This window comes from Pseudophryne corroboree, chromosome 6 (genome assembly GCF_028390025.1).
Source record: "Pseudophryne corroboree isolate aPseCor3 chromosome 6, aPseCor3.hap2, whole genome shotgun sequence".
NCBI classification, from domain to species: Eukaryota; Metazoa; Chordata; class Amphibia; order Anura; family Myobatrachidae; genus Pseudophryne; species Pseudophryne corroboree.
The window spans coordinates 589074751-589094103 of record NC_086449.1 but is presented as its reverse complement, the minus strand read 5'-3'; the positions used below and the strand labels follow the sequence as shown (position 1 = coordinate 589094103).

The 19353-nt window shown below is 45.0% G+C and overlaps 1 protein-coding gene across 2 annotated transcripts in view; it reads right to left on the bottom strand.

The window, feature by feature from the left end:
• Positions 1-19353, bottom strand: part of F12 (coagulation factor XII) — a 114626-nt gene that overhangs the window by 21298 nt on the left and 73975 nt on the right. For both annotated transcript variants that reach the window (XM_063927986.1, XM_063927985.1), the window contains exons 5-8: positions 14900-15007; positions 14025-14156; positions 1870-1974; positions 1588-1762 (exon numbers count right to left, since the gene is read on the bottom strand). In XM_063927986.1, coding sequence (XP_063784056.1) covers positions 1588-1762; positions 1870-1974; positions 14025-14156; positions 14900-15007 — 520 coding nt within the window. The remainder of the gene's footprint in view (positions 1-1587; positions 1763-1869; positions 1975-14024; positions 14157-14899; positions 15008-19353) is intronic.

Sequence of the window (19353 nt, the reverse complement as noted above, 5' to 3'; positions counted from 1 at the left end):
TGTGACCTTCGCATTTATTAATAATTGTTCTTTTTTATGTATTTGACACTTTATTACATTATTATATTGTGTACAAATAGGGTAATGTGACTTTAGCTTATTCTCTACTGCAACCTACTGTAACAAACTAGGAACTATGGGGACAATTCAGAGTTAATCGCAGCAGCAAATTTGTTAGCAGTTGGGCAAAACCATGGCCCTCATTCCGAGTTGTTCGCTCGTTGCCGAGTTTCGCTATATTGCGATTAGTCGCTTACTGCGCATGCGCAAGGTTCGCAGAGCGCATGCGCTTAGTTATTTTACTCAAAAGTTAGGTATTTTACTCACGGCATAACAAGGATTTTTCATCGTTCTGGTGATCGGAGTGTGATTGACAGGAAGTGGGTGTTTCTGGGCGGAAACTTGCCGTTTTATGGGAGTGTGCGAAAAAACGCTGGCGTTTCTGGGAAAAACGCGGGAGTGTCTGAAGAAACGGGGAGTGTCTGGGCGAATGCTGGGTGTGTTTGTGACGTCAAACCAGGAACGAAACTGACTGAACTGATCGCAATGTAAGAGTAAGTCTGGAGCTACTCAGAAACTGCTAAGAATTTTCTATTCGCAAATCTGCTAATCTTTCATTCGCAATTCTGCTATGCTAAGATACACTCCCAGAGGGCGGCGGCATAGCGTGTGCAATGCTGCAAAAAGCAGCTAGCGAGCGAACAACTCGGAATGAGGGCCCATGTGCACTGAAGGGGGGGCAGATATAACATATGCAGAGAGAGTTAGATTTGGGTGGATTATTTTGTTTCTGTGCAGGGTAAATACTGGCTGCTTTATTTTTACACTGCAATTTAGATTTCAGTTTGAACACACCCCACCCAAATCTAACTCTCTCTGCACATGTTATATCTGCCCCCCTGCAGAGCACATGGTTTTGCCCAACTGCTAACAAATTTGCTGCTGCGATCAACTCTGAATTAGGCCCTATGAGCCTTAGTCAGAGATGTACGCAATGCCGATGTTCCATGCAGCTGAGCGATTATTGGCAGACTGCTCAATTACTGCGATCGCACTGCACATGTGCAAAGGTGCCGCTGCGATCCCGCTCGGAATGAGGTTTTAACTGCACAGTGATTGACAGGAAGTGACTGCTTGGAGGAGTTAATGGGGAGCGGTTGAAAAAACACAGGCACGTCATGACCGTTTTCGGGCGTGTATCTGCCATGAGCTGTGAGCTCTTATATACAGAAACATGGCGTCTGCGTTCTTACTGTCATTGCAGTCTGCGTAGCCATAGCGATATCTTTAAGCCCGATGTTCCTTGTTCTTGCGGATAGGCTGTGAATATATGCGCAATTGCGAATAAGTCGTGATAGCTCCAGTGGGCGTCTCTTTTCATTTCTGGGCAGCAACTTCACTTGTTGATATCAGCAGTTGCAAAGCCAGAAAAAAAATCGCACTTGCAATCAGCCCTATTATCATTGTGTGCTTGTTTTGGTTCCTGCCTTTGTCATAATGAAGAGTACAGAGCCCATCAATGCTTATGTTACAGTAATAGCAATCAGTTGGCCCAGAGGTGATATAATTCCGTGACTCTTGTATTACCTGCAGTATGAGTGATGTCCTATGCCATTCCCTAGTGCATGCTGGCCACTGTACATGGAAACCTCGTGCTTGATGATATGAGATTCCCAGTTTAAGCAGGGTACTCCTGTTGCCGTGACACTTACGGTACCTCTGTATCTGGTACCATTTCCAAAGAGGCAATTCTCATTTTGATCTTCAAAACAAATATAAGCATGTCATAATATACAGATATAAAATGTGACTGACAATTCTATTTCTTTTTATATTGCATAGAAATGTATAGGTCACATTAGTACTTACTTATTTCACAGTGAGGTCCTATGTGTCCCTGTGTACAGCCACACACCTTGCTGTGCTTGTGTTGAATGCAGTGTCCTCCATTGAGGCATAGATTGTCAGAGCAGTCTGTGAGTTTGGAGCAGAGGCGATATCACACTACATCTCAAAGCAACAATGTTTTACATTCAGGGATAGATTTACTAGAACATCTAAAAAGGGGTGTTGCCATATATCCAATTAGAATCTAATTATCATTTTCTACAGTGTACTAGATAAATGATAGCTAGGAGGTGATACGTTGCTACTGGCAACAACTATGCTTTTACTTTTTAGTAACACTCAGCATTGTTTATCAACACAAAAAAAAATGGAATGAGTTTTGCATCCTCTTGATACGTTATATATGGGGAGTTGCAAAGACGGGCAGGCACTGTCCAGAAAACAAAAGAAGAAGGCAAGAGGGGTTGGAGTAGCACAGGTGGTAAGCTGCTGCAGTGACACAGTGAGCTGAGCTGGAGTGACACAAGGTAGGGATGGCCATCGACCATCGACAGTCGCCAAACATTGATGACTAACTGCCCATGGTTGATGGTTTTGACATCGATGGCAGAAAGCCAATGGTTCTCTGCCATTGATGGAGAGTGGAACTGAATAGTTTCTTTTTTCTTTTCTCCTTGCACGGAGCTTAGCCCGCAGCCCGGCCAGCACCGTCGGCAGTGGCCATCGAGTGGTGCAAACCATCATTGGTTCGCCATCGATGGTTTATGTGCCATCGATGGCTATCGCTGATGGCATCATCGATGGACAGCCCACTGATGGCCATCCCTAACACAGGGGGCTGCTGAAAAGGAGTTACAGAGGAGGCCAAGCTGGAGTGACAACAGAAAGGGAGTCAGAATTACACAGGGGGGGCTGAGCTGTAGAGACCCTTGAGGATGGTTTACAGAAAGGGAAGTGGATAAGTGGAATAGCCTCCCATCAGAGGTGGCAGAAGCTAAGACTCTAGAGCAATTTAAATATGCTTCAGATAGGCATATGAATATCCTTACAAATAACTTAAGGTGTGTACACACGGTAAGATATTTTCTTCCGATTCTGACTATATAGTCAGAATCGGAAGAAAATATAGTGCAGATCGCAAGGTGACAGTCACCTTGCGATCCCGATCCGATGCCGATGCGCGGCCCCGCGCGGTCGGCATCGGAAGAAAAAATAGGCTGTGCAGGCAAGTCAATCCTGACTATCTCTATAGAAGAGATAGTCAGGATTGAAATCGCACATAGCCAGCATCGCAAGCACAGTTATTATGTGCTTGCGATACTGGCTAAGTGCCGACCCGGCCCCCTGTCGCACGGTGAGAATCGGATAAGTCCGAATCTCACCGTGTGTATGCACCCTAAGGCTCAAATAGGGTTGAGGTTACCTAAATTACAATTAAAAGGGGCAGACTAGATGGGCCAAGTGGTTCTTATCTGCTGGCAAATTCTATGTTTCTATGGTGCTGGAGGGATGCAGGGGGGATGGTGCTGGAGGGATGCTGGGGGGTGGCACTGTAGATATGTGGGGGGGGGGGGAGATAAGAGGATGGTGCTGGAGATATGCAAAGGGATGGTGTCTCTCCAGGATGTTTGATCAGGGACATACACATTTTGCCCTGCACCAAAATGTCTATTACCATGTATTATCTGGATGGTCTCTGTTGTATGATGATGACATTGTTATATCCCTACGCACAAAGGGGGTCATTCCGAGTTGTTCGCTCGCAAGCTGCTTTTAGCAGCTTTGCACACGCTAAGCCGCCGCCTACTGGGAGTGAATCTTAGCATAGTAAAATTGCGAATGAAAGATTAGCAGAATTGCGAATAGACACTTCTTAGCAGTTTCTGAGTAGCTCCAGACTTACTCGGCATCTGCGATCAGTTCAGTGCTTGTCGTTCCTGGTTTGACGTCACAAACACTCCCAGCGTTCGCCCAGACACTCCTCCGTTTCTCCAGCCACTCCCGCGTTTTTCCCAGAAACGGTAGCGTTTTTCCGCACACACCCATAAAACGCCCAGTTTCCGCCCAGAAACACCCACTTCCTGTCAATCACATTACGATCACCAGAACGAAGAAAAAAACCTTGTAATGCCGTGAGTAAAATACCTAACTGCATAGCAAATTTACTTGGCGCAGTCGCACTGCGGACATTGTGCATGCGCATTAGCGACTAATCGCTCCGTTGCGAAAAAAAATAACGAGCGAACAACTTGGAATGACCCCCAGAGGTTGGGTATCTGCACACTCACTATATCCTGTTCTTATGCTGTGGGTGTAAGGGAATCGTCACCCTACAACCACTCAAAAAGACCCCTTTCTTGTATTTCTGACAATGCTATGTATATGGGGGTGCTGTCAACTACAGTATACGTACATCAAGGTTGGGAGGAAGAGAAAAGAGAAGAATCTGTATGGTTGACGCACTCAGAAAAAAGTCAATCATAAAATATAACCTTTATTGATTATATTAAAATATAATGTTTATACGACCCAGACTACAGTGAAACATAAGAGTTAAAATCAGACAAACTAACATGTATGTGAATCCTATTAGATTGAAAGGTGTAAATAAAGAGTTAAAAAACGTGTCCGCGTGTATTACCTGTGTCTAATAATGGTAGAATTGTTATACCTATTCCAATGTTACCACAGATCGATCACTTATATTATTTTAAATCAATTATATATCGACTGTCGCAATTAATATTGGTAGTTCACCCTTATACCTTCTACTCAGCAGAAATATCTCCCGGAAACTCACTCCACTTATATAGACTGTGAGTACAAGTAGGTATAAATACATGAATTTACTCAGATGTGGGAGTTGCTTTGATTTTTTTATGTCACCAACTGTTACCACTATAAATTCCTAATGTATATAATCCCAAATAGGAATGGGTTGAGAGGTGGACTTTTACGTAACACAGATATCACCTACATTCTAACATAAATCACAGTGGATAATTCAACCATGCATATAGGGGGGAATTACTTAGTCCTGTTACATATAGGGGAAAGTTGCTAAGGGGACAAGTCAGTCCCAGTGATGATGGTGTGGGACTTTAAGGGATATAGCAATCCCAATTTTAGCTATCCGCCCACGTATGTTGCAGATTCTTCCTGGTCCTATTATAACAGACTAAAAATATATATAGAGGATACTGTTTCCCTCCGGGGTACGGCAGCCCCACTTATAATATAATACTTGCCTGTATAGACCAGAAATGTGTTCTGCTAGAGTGCACACTTCCCTATATCAGGACAACTTTAGGCTTAATATCTTTTATTAGTCTCATTGGGAGATGTCAGAAAATTCAAGGATATGACAGCCCTAAAATAAATATAAAATGACCCCCATGCATTCCGGTCATTTAATGTATAATTGATTACCACTGTATAGTACAGCTATTACTGTAAGGAGATGCTAGATATTCATAGTGAGAATGTCCTAGTAATATCTTTTATCGTGTTGTGCTATATGTTATCACTATAGCTATATATCTATCAGCTGTCTGTCCAGTAGTAGTAAACTTCTCAGCCTTTACTCCTACACATACTCTCCCAGTGGTTACTGTTACAATAATCAGTTCATTCAGCTGCTCTCTGATTTAATATGTTGCCAGTTCACTCACTGCAGCATTGATACATTTGTGTTATTTCCTATTGCAGCCACCTGTTTTCCTGGTCATGTTTCAATGTAACCACATTTTATGGAGACCTTTATGATACATTCAGTAACTGTGATAATTGGCATAAGATTAAGGATCTGTGAGCAGAGTTCTAATTATCACTTATTCCACTAATTCAAGTATAATAAATTAGATCCAGTCATATGAATAAATGTGGTCAGTGAACATGAGTATGACTGTCCAATTAGCAGTTATACCTATATATTTCTCTATCTTGCAGTGGGGTTCCTTCCTCCACTGTCATATAGCACTAGCTGCATATATTAACTCTGACACTGAGTGCTCTATTATTAGGTATAGGTATCTGTTAATGGGCAGCCTTGTATTCCTCTCTATCACTGAGAACTACCATTCATATAAGTATAACATTTTTTGTATAACATGAGACACTACACACACGCGGACACGCTGTGCCCTACACGCGTGATTCACTGCACTTGCGGCAGCTTCGTCAGGTTGCTCCACTGCAAGATAGAGAAATATATAGGTATAACTGCTAATTGGACAGTCATACTCATGTTCACTGACCACATTTATTCATATGACTGGATCTGATTTATTATACTTGAATTAGTGGAATAAGTGATAATTAGAACTCTGCTCACAGATCCTTAATCTTATGCCAATTATCACAGTTACTGAATGTATCATAAAGGTCTCCATAAAATGTGGTTACATTGAAACATGACCAGGAAAACAGGTGGCTGCAATAGGAAATAACACAAATGTATCAATGCTGCAGTGAGTGAACTGGCAACATATTAAATCAGACAGCAGCTGAATGAACTGATTATTGTAACAGTAACCACTGGGAGAGTATGTGTAGGAGTAAAGGCTGAGAAGTTTACTACTACTGGACAGACAGCTGATAGATATATAGCTATAGTGAAAACATATAGCACAACACGATAAAAGATATTACTGGGACATTCTCACTATGAATATCTAGCATCTCCTTACATTAATAGCTGTACTATACAGTGGTAATCAATTATACATTAAATGACCGGAATGCATGGGGGTCATTTTATATTTATTTTAGGGCTGTCATATCCCTGAATTTTCTGACATCTCCCAATGAGACTTATAAAAGATATTAAGCCTAAAGTTGTCCTGATATAGGGAATTGTGCACTCTAGCAGAACACATTTCTGGTCTATACAGGCAAGTATTACATTATAAGCGGGGCTGCCATACCCCGGAGGGAAACAGTATCCTCTCTATATATTTTTAGTCTGTTATAATAGGATCAGGAAGAATCTGCAACATACGTGGGCGGATAGCTAAAATTGGGATTGCTATATCCCTTAAAGTCCCACACCATCATCACTGGGACTGACTTGTCCCCTTAGCAACTTTCCCCTATATGTAACAGGACTAAGTAATTCCCCCCTATATGCATGGTTGAATTATCCACTGTGATTTATGTTAGAATGTAGGTGATATCTGTGTTACGTAAAAGTCCACCTCTCAACCCATTCCTATTTGGGATTATATACATTAGGAATTTATAGTGGTAACAGTCGGTGACATAAAAAATCAAAGTAACTCCCACATCTGAGTAAATTCATGTACTTATACCTACTTGTACTCACAGTCTATATAAGTGGAGTGAGTTTCCGGGAGATATTTCTGCTGAGTAGAAGGTATAAGGGTGAACTACCAATATTAATTGCGACAGTCGATATATAATTGATTTAAAATAATATAAGTGATCGATCTGTGGTAACATTGGAATAGGTATAACAATTCTACCATTATTAGACACAGGTAAGACACGCGGACACGTTTTTTAACTCTTTATTTACACCTTTCAATCTAATAGGATTCACATACATGTTAGTTTGTCTGATTTGAACTCTTATGTTTCACTGTAGTCTGGGTCGTATAAACATTATATTTTAATATAATCAATAAAGGTTATATTTTATGATTGACTTTTTTCTGAGTGCGTCAACCATACAGATTCTTCTCTTTTCTCTTCCTCCCAACCTTGATATATCCCTACGCACACAGATGGCTTTTCTACCATGTGACAGAGCCGTAATGGGGCTTTAATACACCATGTGCCACCCTTGTCCTCTTTGTACATAATGTCAGAATGTTTTGCAATGAGTCAGGGTCAGCCAGCACCCAGAAGTGCAGCAGTGTCTGTAGCATCTACTAGACGCTCTGTGCAGTTGCACTTACAGCAGAGTGCCTGTCTGTAACATGCAAAGGTTGCTATAGGAGGCACTGTCGCATCATCATGCCATTCCAGGCACCCTACTAGCCAGAAGGAAGGGCCATGGGGCAGGAACTGTGACGCCCACAAAACCATTTGCTCTGTGCTGCAAAACCATGGTTACTGACCTGTGATCTTGTTAGGGTCTCCTGCCCTGTGCTGCCACGTCATCATGGCAACCGGGAGACAAGTGCTAGTGGTGTAACCTGAGCGCAGCTGATACTCCGGTTCGGGTCTTTTGCTGTGCAGTGGTTATAGGCTCTGTGCACGGCAGGGGATCCGGTGCTGGTTTTTGTGCTCACAGTCTGTGAGGTCTGAGTGGGGCATGGACAGCACCTGCTTTATAAGGCCTCTTTTCAGGGTAAGCAGATGCTGCTGAATCTTTGTTGGTTAGTCAGTTCATGAAAGTTAGCCAGTACTGTGTAGCTTTGTATTTGTTTGTTGCTTACTGCAAATAGGCCTGGGGATTTGGTATTACACTCTGCCAATCCAGACCTAGCAGTAAGACTGGAGTCAGTCGTTTAGCTTGCTGGGGTTCTGTTACTACTCTGTGAACTTAGCAAGTTTGCGGCTGTATTCTAAGACTTGCCTGTCTAATCCTGTCTCACTGTGCTAGGTGTCAGGGGTCAGTTTAGTGGCAGTAAGCTAAAACCTGTGCACTGCAAGTGAGAATTAGGATTGTGGAGATTCTCCTTGTGTCTATCATTCCATCTCTGACCAAGGAGTTTACTGCCACACCCGTTGGTAACCCTTTAGGGTTTTGCTGTTGCCCTTAGCAACAGCATTTCGGGTTCTCTACGTATTAAAACACAACATCTTGCTTTTCCATCTGAGCAGTTCTAATACAAGGGAGATACCCAGTTCCTTAGCCTCTGGGCTTCTCTGTTCACTTTGTGTGTATTTTGTTACCCTATCACCTTCTGTGTACATTATGTCATATCCCCCAGTTTGTCTGTGAGTCCATCTGTTTTGCATAACAGTTCAAACACCAGTACATTCCTGCAGACACTGGAGTGCATAACAGTTCTGACACCAGTACTTTCCTGCAGGCACTGGTGTGCATAACAGATCTCCTATATGCATACAATGGGATACATCCTATTACCTGCGAAGGGTGCAATGTGCCATTGCCGCAGCGTTTAAACGCCGGCAACGGCACCTGCTCTTGCACCCTTCACTGGCTGATTTCGGGCTGCTATGAGGCAAAGGACTCTCAAACACAGGAGACACATAAGTGACAAAGGCATGTTTGTGGTGACTCCACAAACAGTGACACTGATGGCAGAAGACATTTTTCTTATTAAGTAACCTAACACTGTAGTCTCAGTTGGTGGCAGGAGTATTGAAAAAGCATCTAAAATGTACTTCACACTATCATAGGCCTTATAGTTTCAGGGAGTTAAGCAGCCCTGAAAACTCCATTCACTTTCAGTTTTTCTATAAACGTGTGCACATGATTTTAATTCCTCTCAATAGTTTCCAACATTTTTTATTTGCCCTGGGCACAAAGAACTGTATTTGCACCTCTGACATTGACAAGGCACTGCCTAATATTTGGGGAGAGGGCAGGGGAGATGAGTTCCACCACCTCTCTAGAAGCGCTTTAAACCCTGCATTACATAAAGGAAAGCACATCTTTTAGACCACATAAACTATATAATTAAAACATTTAGATGTATGTGACAGATGAAAAAAAGACAATCCAGATAGTCTATGTGATACAAATTAACCTTCTAGAAGCTGTATTTTAAACGTATAATGAAAAAGTTATATTTTATTAAATGGGGGAGTACAGACTTGCTGAATTGCTACGTGTGTGGATTAACAGTACTTAGACAGACAACCAATAGGGTGACACCAGATGGTCAACAGGCAATATGTCGAAAGGGTCACAAGACCGACATGGACTTAGGTTGACAGGGTCAAAATGATGACATGCAAATGGACGATACAGAAAAGGATAACACATTTCTTTTAGTTATTTTAACCCTAATCCTAATGCTCCAAGTACCTAACCCTTACCCACTCCCTGGTGCCTATCTCTACCCCCCCCCCCCCCCAGTGCCTAACCGTGACCCTCCGCCTAGTGCCTAACCCTAACCCTTCCCCTGGTGCATATCCCTAACTCTCCCCGTAATACCTAAACCTCCCACTAGTGCCTAACCCTGACCCTCCCCCTGGTGCCTAACCCTAACCCTCCCCCTGGTGCCTAACTGTAACCCGCCCCCTAGAGCCTAACCCTAACCCTCCCACTAGTGCCTAACTGTAACCCTCCCCTAGTGCCTAACCCTAACCTTTCCCCTAGTGCTTAACCCTAACTCTCTCCCTAGCACCTAACCCTCCCCCTAGTGCCTAACCTTAACGTACCCCATGGTGCCTAACCCTCCCACTAGTGCCTAACCCTAACCCTCCCCCTTGTGCCAAACTCCAACCCTCCCCCTAGTGCCTAACCCTACCTCTCCCACTAGTGTCTAACCCTTACCCTCCCCCTGGTGTCTAACCCTACCCCTCCCACTAGTGCCTAACCCTCCCCCTGGTGCCTAACCTAACCCTCCCTCTGGTGCCTAACCCTAACCCTCCCAGTAGTGCCTAACCCTAACCCTCCCCCTAGTGCCTAACCCTAACCCTCCCCCTAGTGTCTAACCCTTACCCACTCCCTGGTGCCTAACCCTCCCCCTAGTGCCTAACTCTAACCCTTCCCCTAGTGCCTAACCCTCCCCCTGGTGCCTAACTCTAACCCTCCGCTGGTGCCTAACTCTAACCCTTCCCCTAGTGCCTAACCCTCCCCCTGGTGCTTAACTCTAACCCTCCCACTAGTGCCTAAATCTAACCCTCCCCCAGAGACTAACCCTAAACCTCCCCCTGGTACCTAACCCTAACCCTACCACTAGTGCTTAAACCTAACCCTCCCCCTGGTGCATAACCCTAACCCTCCCACTAGTGCCTAACCCTCCCCCTGGTGCCTAACCTTAACCCTCCCACAAGTGCCTAACCCTAACCCTTTCCCTAGTGCCTAACCCTAACCCTCCCACTAGTGCCTAACCCTTCCCCTAGTGCCTAACCCTAACTCTCTCCCTAGTGCCTAAACCTTACCCTCCCCCTGGTGCCTAACCCTAAACCTGCCACTAGTGCTTAACCCCAACCCTCCCCCTTGTGACTAACTCTAACTCTCCCCCTAGTGCTTAACCCTCACCCTCCCTGTGGTGCATAACCCTAACCCTCCCACTAGTGCCTAACCCTAATTCTCCCCCTAGTGCCTAACCCATCCCCTGGTGCCTATCCCTAACCCTCCCCCTGGTGCCTAACTCTAACCCTCCCCCCAGTGCCTAATTCTCCCCCTGGTGCCTAACTCTAACCCTCCCCCTAGTGCCTAACTCTAACCCTCCCCCTAGTGCCTAACCATAACCCTCCCACTAGTGCCTAACTCTAACCCTCCCACTAGTGCCTAACCTTAACCCTCCCCCTGGTGCCTAACCCTCCACCTGGTGCCTAACTCTAACCCTCCCCCCAGTGCCTAACCCTCCCCATAGTGCCTAGCCCTTACCCTCCCCATAGTGCCTAGCCCTTACCCTCCCCCTAGTGCCTAACCCTTACCCTCCCCCTGGTGCCTAACCATAACCCTCCCACTAGTGCCTAACCCTAACCCTCCCCCTGGTGCCTAACCCTAACCCTCCCCCCAGTGCCTAACCCTAACCTTCCCACTAGTGCCTAACCCTAACCCTACCACTAGTGCTTAAACCTAACTCTCCCCCTGGTGCATAACCCTAACCCTCCCACTAGTGCCTAACCCTCCCCCTGGTGCCTAACCCTCCCACTAGTGCCTAACCCTTCCCCTACTGCCTAACCCTAACTCTCTCCCTGGTGCCTAACCCTTACCCTCCCCCTGGTGCCTAACCCTAAACCTCCCACTAGTGCTTAACCCTAACCCTCCCCCTAGTGCCTAACCCTTACCCTCCCTGTGGTGCATAACCCTAACCCTCCCACTAGTGCCTAACCCTAATTCTCCCCCTAGTGCCTAACCCTAACCCTCCCCCTGGTGCCTTTTCCTAACCCTCCCCCTGGTGCCTAACTCTAACCCTCCCCCCAGTGCCTAATCCTCCCCCTGGTGCCTAACTCTAACCCTCCCCATAGTGCCTAACTCTAACCCTCCCCCTAGTGCCTAACTCTATCCCTCCCACTAGTGCCTAACCATAACCCTCCCACTAGTGCCTAACTCTAACCCTCCAACTAGTGCTTAACCATAACCCTCTCACTTGTGCCTAACCCTAACCCTCCCCCTGGTGACTAACCCTAACCCACCCCCTAGTGCCTAACCCTAACCCTCTCCTTGGTGCCTAACCCATACCCTCCCCCTGGTGCATAACCCTAACCCTCCCACTAGTGCCTAACCCTAACCCTGGTGCCTAACCCTAACCCTCCCACTAGTGCCTAACCCTAACTCTCCCACTAGTGCCTAACCCTAACCCTCCCCCTGATGCATAACCCTAACCCTCCCACTAGTGCCTAACCCTAACCCGCCCACTAGTGCCTAACCCTAACCCTCCCACTAGTGCCTAACCCTCCCACTAGTGCCTAACCCTAACCCTCCCCCTGGTGCCTAACCCTAACCCTCCCACTAGTGCCTAACCCTAACCCTCCCACTAGTGCCTAACCCTCCCACTAGAGCCTAACCCTCCCCCTGGTGACTAACTCTAACCCTCCCCTTAGTGCCTAACCCTTACCCTCCCCCTGGTGCCTAACCCTTACCCTTCCCCCTGGTACCTACCCCTAACCTTCCCCCTGGTACCTAACCCTAACCTTCCCCCTGGTGCCTAACTCTAACCCTCCCCCAGTGCCTAACCCTAACCCTCCCCCCAGTGCCTAACCCTAACCCTCCCACTAGTGTTTAACCCTAACCCTCCCACTAGTGCCTAACCCTTACCCTCCCACTGGTGCCTAACCCTTACCCTCCCCCTGGTGCCTAACTCTAACCCTCCCACTAGTGACTAACCCTAACCCTCCCCCTGGTGCCTAACCCTAACCCTCCCACTAGTGCCTAACCCTAACCCTCCCCCTGATGCCTAACCCTAACCCTCCCACTGGTGCCTAACCCTTACCCTCCCCCTGGTGCCTAACCCTAACCCGCCCACTAGTGACTAACCCTAACCCTCCCCCTGGTGCCTAACCCTCCCCCTGGTGCCTAACCCTCCACCTGGTGCCTAACTCTAACCCTCCCCCCAGTGCCTAACCCTCCCACTAGTGCCTAACCCTAACCCTCCCCGTGGTGACTAACTCTAACCCTCCCCCTAGTGCCTAGCCCTTACCCTCCCCCTAGTGCCTAACCCTTACCCTTCCCCTGGTGCCTAACCCTAACCCTCCCACTAGTGCCTAACCCTAACCCCCCCCTGGTGCCTAACCCTAACCCTCCCCCCAGTGCCTAAGCCTAACCCTCCCACTAGTGCCTAACCCTCCCCCTGGTGCCTAACCCTAACCCTCCCCCCAGTGCCTAAGCCTAACCCTCCCACTAGTGCCTAACCCTAACCCTCCCCCTGGTGCCTAACCCTAACCCTCCCCCTGGTGCCTAACCCTAACCCTCCCCCCAGTGCCTAAGCCTAACCCTCCCACTAGTGCCTAACCCTAACCCTCCCCCTGGTGACTAACCCTTACTCCCCTACCCCTGGTGCCTAACCCTAACCCTCCCAACTAGGGCCTAATCCTAACCCTCCCCCTGGTGCCTAACTCTAACATCCCCTCTGGCAGTCTAACCCCCAAGTGACTAACCCTAACCCTAAAAATCATGTTGCAACCTTTTCTTTGTCGTCAATTTGCATGTCGACCTTATGAACCTGTCAACCTAAGCCCATGCTGACCATTTAACTGTTGACCTTTTGACCCTGTTGATATTTTGGCAATGTCACCCTACTGCCTGCCAACCATCTGGTGACAACCTGTTAAATATCTATTTACTGTCTATCAACCATCCGGATACCCTTGATACCCTTCCATGAACTAATGACATAATTATCAAAGCCGTAAATGACTGCATAATAATGTGAATAATTAAAAGTTAGAATTTTGGTTTACATTTGGATTCCCACAAGCTGTTTGTGGGATTTCCTCTCATGATGGAAACACTGAATTTGCAGTCACAATTAAGTTGAAGCTTCTGCAGTAGCATCACAATCACCCTGGCTGGTCAGTGGCATCTCTCAGTATGGGGCTTGCTGTCTGTGTTTCCAACTCACGTTTCCCAGTCGTTGCTTTACAAACGCTCCCCTTCTCACCACAGGTGCATTCTTCCAACTTAGGGGGAACGTATCGCAGCCACTTTTCCTTAGGCTCAAAATACTGCTGCAGCCCTTTATCAAAGCACTTGTCTAGAGAAGGAAGAAAATTGGGCTATTTCATGAAATCTAATTTGTACCTAATGCACATAATTTCATTCCAGGTCTGACACACATATAATTCAGTGGTATGAATCTTAGATGTAAGTGTATCTTTCAGTATATGGGCTTCTATTTTGTTCTAAAATAATTTAGCCTTTTCTCACTTATTTAACCCATTCAGACTTATTTAATAAAATATATTTTGTGAACATTTAGTGACAAACTAAAAATACTAATAGGTTTCTATATACCAAAGCAACATATGCTGAACTATCTCTTGGCACAGTATTCAGTAGTTTTGCACCAGAATGACAGCAAGTACCCTTTGTTAAATAAGGCTGGGTTCTTGCTGTACCTTCATTAATTTCACATGACTGGGCCACTGCTTCTACATTGTACCCTGCACTATAAATACAACCCACAGAATAAAGAGATAATCCTACCACTTCCATCTGGATAAAACGGGTAGCAAGAACACATTTGCTTTATCCAAGTGTTCTGCAATTATTTCCCATGTTAGCTATATTTAATTCCATACTACACAGTAACATACCCTGGGTATGACTGTCTGAAAGTGGGTGTGGATTTGCCCGAAAGTGGGTGTGATTGTGTTTGGTAATATAGATAATTACTAATAATAAAAACATACATCTAATTTTAAACATCTACAGTTTGTAACTTAACATCTGAGAATGTCTGTGTAATTTGTGGCTTGTCTCAGTATTTCACCTTACCTTTGTTGCAATCCTTGCCTGTGTATGGTTCTTTACATATGCATTTATAACTCCTCAAAGTGCTTTCACATACACCTCTTGGTTCACATGGGTTATTTTCACAATGATCTGTAGATAAAAAGTACAGAAGTATAATGACACAAGCCTAACAAGCCAGATTATAAGCATAAGGCCTTTCTTCTTTGCTATAAAACTTATCTATGGGCCAGTTAACTGTATTTCCAGTGGTCCACTAATCTCTGATGTACATGAGAATCTCAAAAGTGATGACATCAGAGACTTGTATAGAAAAGAATGGCACGTAAACAGGAGTACAGTAGGAAGTTAAAGTGGTCCGGAAAAAATATATGAAAGTGACCTCATGTAGGCAGGACCAAGGGCCTAATTCAGACCTGTTCGCGCGCTAGGGTTTTTTTGCAGTCCTGCGTTCGCATAGTCGCCGCCCATATGGGAGTGCATTTACACTTTGCAAGTGTTCGAACGCATGTGTAGCAGAGCTGAACAAACAGATTTTGTGCAGTCCCGGTGACATATTAATCTTTAAATGTTTTAATCGGTCACAGACTACCTCCTCGCTTAAATAAGTACCTATCAGTGGGATATTCTCATTATTGAGATTGTTTGTTACTCCCTGAATTGGGTCCTCTCTAGTAAATACTGTTGAAAAAAACTAATTTAGTGTGTCCGTTATGTCATTAATATTTTTGCTTAAGACTCCCAACTTGTATTTTAAAGGGCCTATACTCTCCTTCTTTAATCCCTTGCTATTAATGTATTTAAAGAATTTTTTGGGATTCGCTTTGCTTTCCTTTGCTACTAGTTTTTCAGTTTCTACTTTAGCCACTCTTATTTCCTTTTTGCATATTTTGTCACAGTCCTTTTAGTGCTGAAATGACTCCGCTTCCCCGTCAGATTTGTATTTTTTAAATGCTCTCCTTTTCTTGCCCATAAGTTCCTTTATCTTTTTGTTAAGCCACATTGGTTTATGATTTTTATTCCTTTTTTTGCTGCTCGTAGGAATAAATTTGAGAGTATTTTTAGCTAGCAGGGATTTTAGTACATCCCATTTCTCTGTAGTATTTGTTCGTAGAAACAAACCTTCCCATTCAATATCCCTGAAAAATACCCTGAAAATACTAGAGAGCATTCTACAAACTGCCGTACAATACAGAAAGCATCCTAGTGACCACCACACACATGACAGAGGGTAGGGGTAGGGTTTAAATACTTGCCAGGATCTGTCTGCATTTTGATTGTTGGGATGTCATTATCGGCATCCTGACCGTATGATTCTGGATGCCAGGAGTTCGTACCCAACCCAATACAAAAAGCAGTCAAGTGACCACCATATAATGGAAATCCACTTCCTGGATTTTAGTTAGTGATGTGCACCGGACATTTTTCGGGTTTTGTGTTTTGGTTTTGGATTCGGTTCCACGGCCGTGTTTTGGATTCGGACGCGTTTTGGCAAAACCTCCCTGAAAATTTTTTGTCGGATTCGGTTGTGTTTTGGATTCGGGTGTTTTTTTACAAAAACCCCTCAAAAACAGCTTAAATCATATAATTTGGGGGTCATTTGGATCCCATAGTATTATCAACCTCAAAAACCATAATTTCCACTCATTTCCAGACTATTCTGAACACCTCACACCTCACAATATTATTTTTAGTCCTAAAATTTGCACCGAGGTCGCTGGATGACTAAGCTAAGCGACCCAAGTGGCCGGCACAAACACCTGGCCCATCTAGGAGTGGCACTGCAGTGTCAGACAGGATGGCAGATTAAAAAAATAGTCCCCAAACAGCACATGATGCAAAGAAAAAAAGAGGCGCAATGAGGTAGCTGTGTGACTAAGCTAAGCGACCCAAGTGGCCGACACAAACACCTGGCCCATCTAGGAGTGGCACTGCAGTGTCAGACAGGATGGCAGATTAAAAAAATTGTCCCCAAACAGCACATGATGCAAAGAAAAAAAGAGGCGCAATGAGGTAGCTTTGTGACTTAGCTAAGCGACCCAAGTGGCCGACACAAACACCTGGCCCATCTAGGAGTGGCACTGCAGTGTCAGACAGGAAGGCACTTCAAAAAATAGTCCCCAAACAGCACATGATACAAAGAAAAAAAGAGGCGCAATGAGGTAGCTGTGTGACTAAGCTAAGCGACCCAAGTGGCCGACACAAACACCTGGCCCATCTAGGAGTGGCACTGCAGTGTCAGACAGGATGGCACTTCAAAAAATAGTCCCCAAACAGCACATGATGCAAAGAAAAAAAGAGGCACAATGAGGTAGCTTTGTGACTAAGCTAAGCGACCCAAGTGGCCGACACAAACACCTGGCCCATCTAGGAGTGGCACTGCAGTGTCAGACAGGATGGCACTTCAAAAAATAGTCCCCAAACAGCACATGATGCAAAGAAAAAAAGAGGCGCAATGAGGTAGCTGTGTGACTAAGCTAAGCGACCCAATTGGCCGACACAAACACCTGGCCCATCTAGGAGTGGCACTGCAGTGTAAGACAGGATGGCACTTCATAAAAATAGTCCCCAAACAGCACATGATGCAAAGAAAAATGAAAGAAAAAAGAGGTGCAAGATGGAATTGTCCTTGGGCCCTCCCACCCACCCTTATGTTGTATAAACAGGACATGCACACTTTAACAAACCCATCATTTCAGCGACATGGTCTGCCACACGATGGATGGATAGTATAGATGGATAGATGGATGGATAGTATACTTGACGACACAGAGGTAGGTTGAGCAGTGGCCTACTGTACCGTACTGCTATATATTATATACTGGTGGTCAGCAAAAATATGCACTGTCCTCCTACTATATATACACCGCACAACAACTAAAATGCACCACAGGGATGGATAGTATACTTGACGACACAGAGGTAGGTAGAGCTGTGGACTACTGTACCATACTGCTACATATAATATACTGGTGGTCAGCAAAATTATGCACTGTCCTCCTACTATATATACACTGCACCACTTAAATGCACCACAGGGATGGATGGATAGTATACTTGACGACACAGAGGTAGGTAGAGCAGTGGCCTACTGTACCGTACTGCTATATATTATATACTGGTGGTCAGCAAAATTATGCACTGTCCTCCTACTATATATACACTGCACCACTTAAATGCACCACAGGGATGGATGGATAGTATACTTGACGACACAGAGGTAGGTAGAGCAGTGGCCTACTGTACCGTACTGCTATATATTATATACTGGTGGTCAGCAAAATTATGCACTGTCCTCCTACTATATGTACACCGCACAACAACTAAAATGCACCACAGGGATGGATGGATAGCATACTTGATGACACAGAGGTAGGTAGAGCTGTGGACTACTGTACCGTACTGCTATATATAATATACTGGTGGTCAGCAAAATTATGCACTGTCCTCCTACTATATATACACTGCACCACTTAAATGCACCACAGGGATGGATGGATAGTATACTTGACGACACAGAGGTAGATAGAGCAGTGGCCTACTGTACCGTACTGCTATATATTATATACTGGCGGTCAGCAAAATTATGCACTGTCCTCCTACTATATATACACCGCACCACTTAAATGCACCACAGGGATGGATGGATAGTATACATGACGACACAGAGGTAGGTAGAGCAGTGGCCTACTGTACTGTACTGCTATATATTATATACTGGCGGTCAGCAAAATTATGCACTGCCCTCCTACTATATATACACCGCACCACTTAAATGCACCACAGGGATGGATGGATAGTATACTTGACGACACAGAGGTAGGTAGAGCAGGGGCCTACTGTACCGTACTGCTATATATTACATACTGGTGGTCAGCAAAATTATGCACTGTCCTCCTACTATATATACACCGCACAACAACTAAAATGCACCACAGGTATGGATGGATAGTATACTTGACGACACAGAAGTAGGTAGAGCTGTGGACTACTGTACCGTACTGCTATATATATTATACTGGTGGTCAGCAAAATAATGCACTGTCCTCCTACTATATATACACCGCACCACTTAAATGCACCACAGGGATGGATGGATGGATAGTATACTTGACGACACAGAGGTAGGTAGAGCAGTGGCCTACTGTACCATACTGCTATATATTATATACTGGCGGTCAGCAAAATTATGCACTGTCCTCCTACTATATATACACCGCACCACTTAAATGCACCACAGGGATGGATGGATAGTATACTTGACGACACAGAGGTAGGTAGAGCAGTGGCCTACTGTACCGTACTGCTATATATTATATACTGGCGGTCAGCAAAATTATGCACTGTCCTCCTACTATATATACACCGCACCACTTAAATGCACCACAGGGATGGATGGATAGTATACTTGACTACACAGAGGTAGGTAGAGCAGTGGCCTACTGTACCGTACTGCTATATATTATATACTGGCGGTC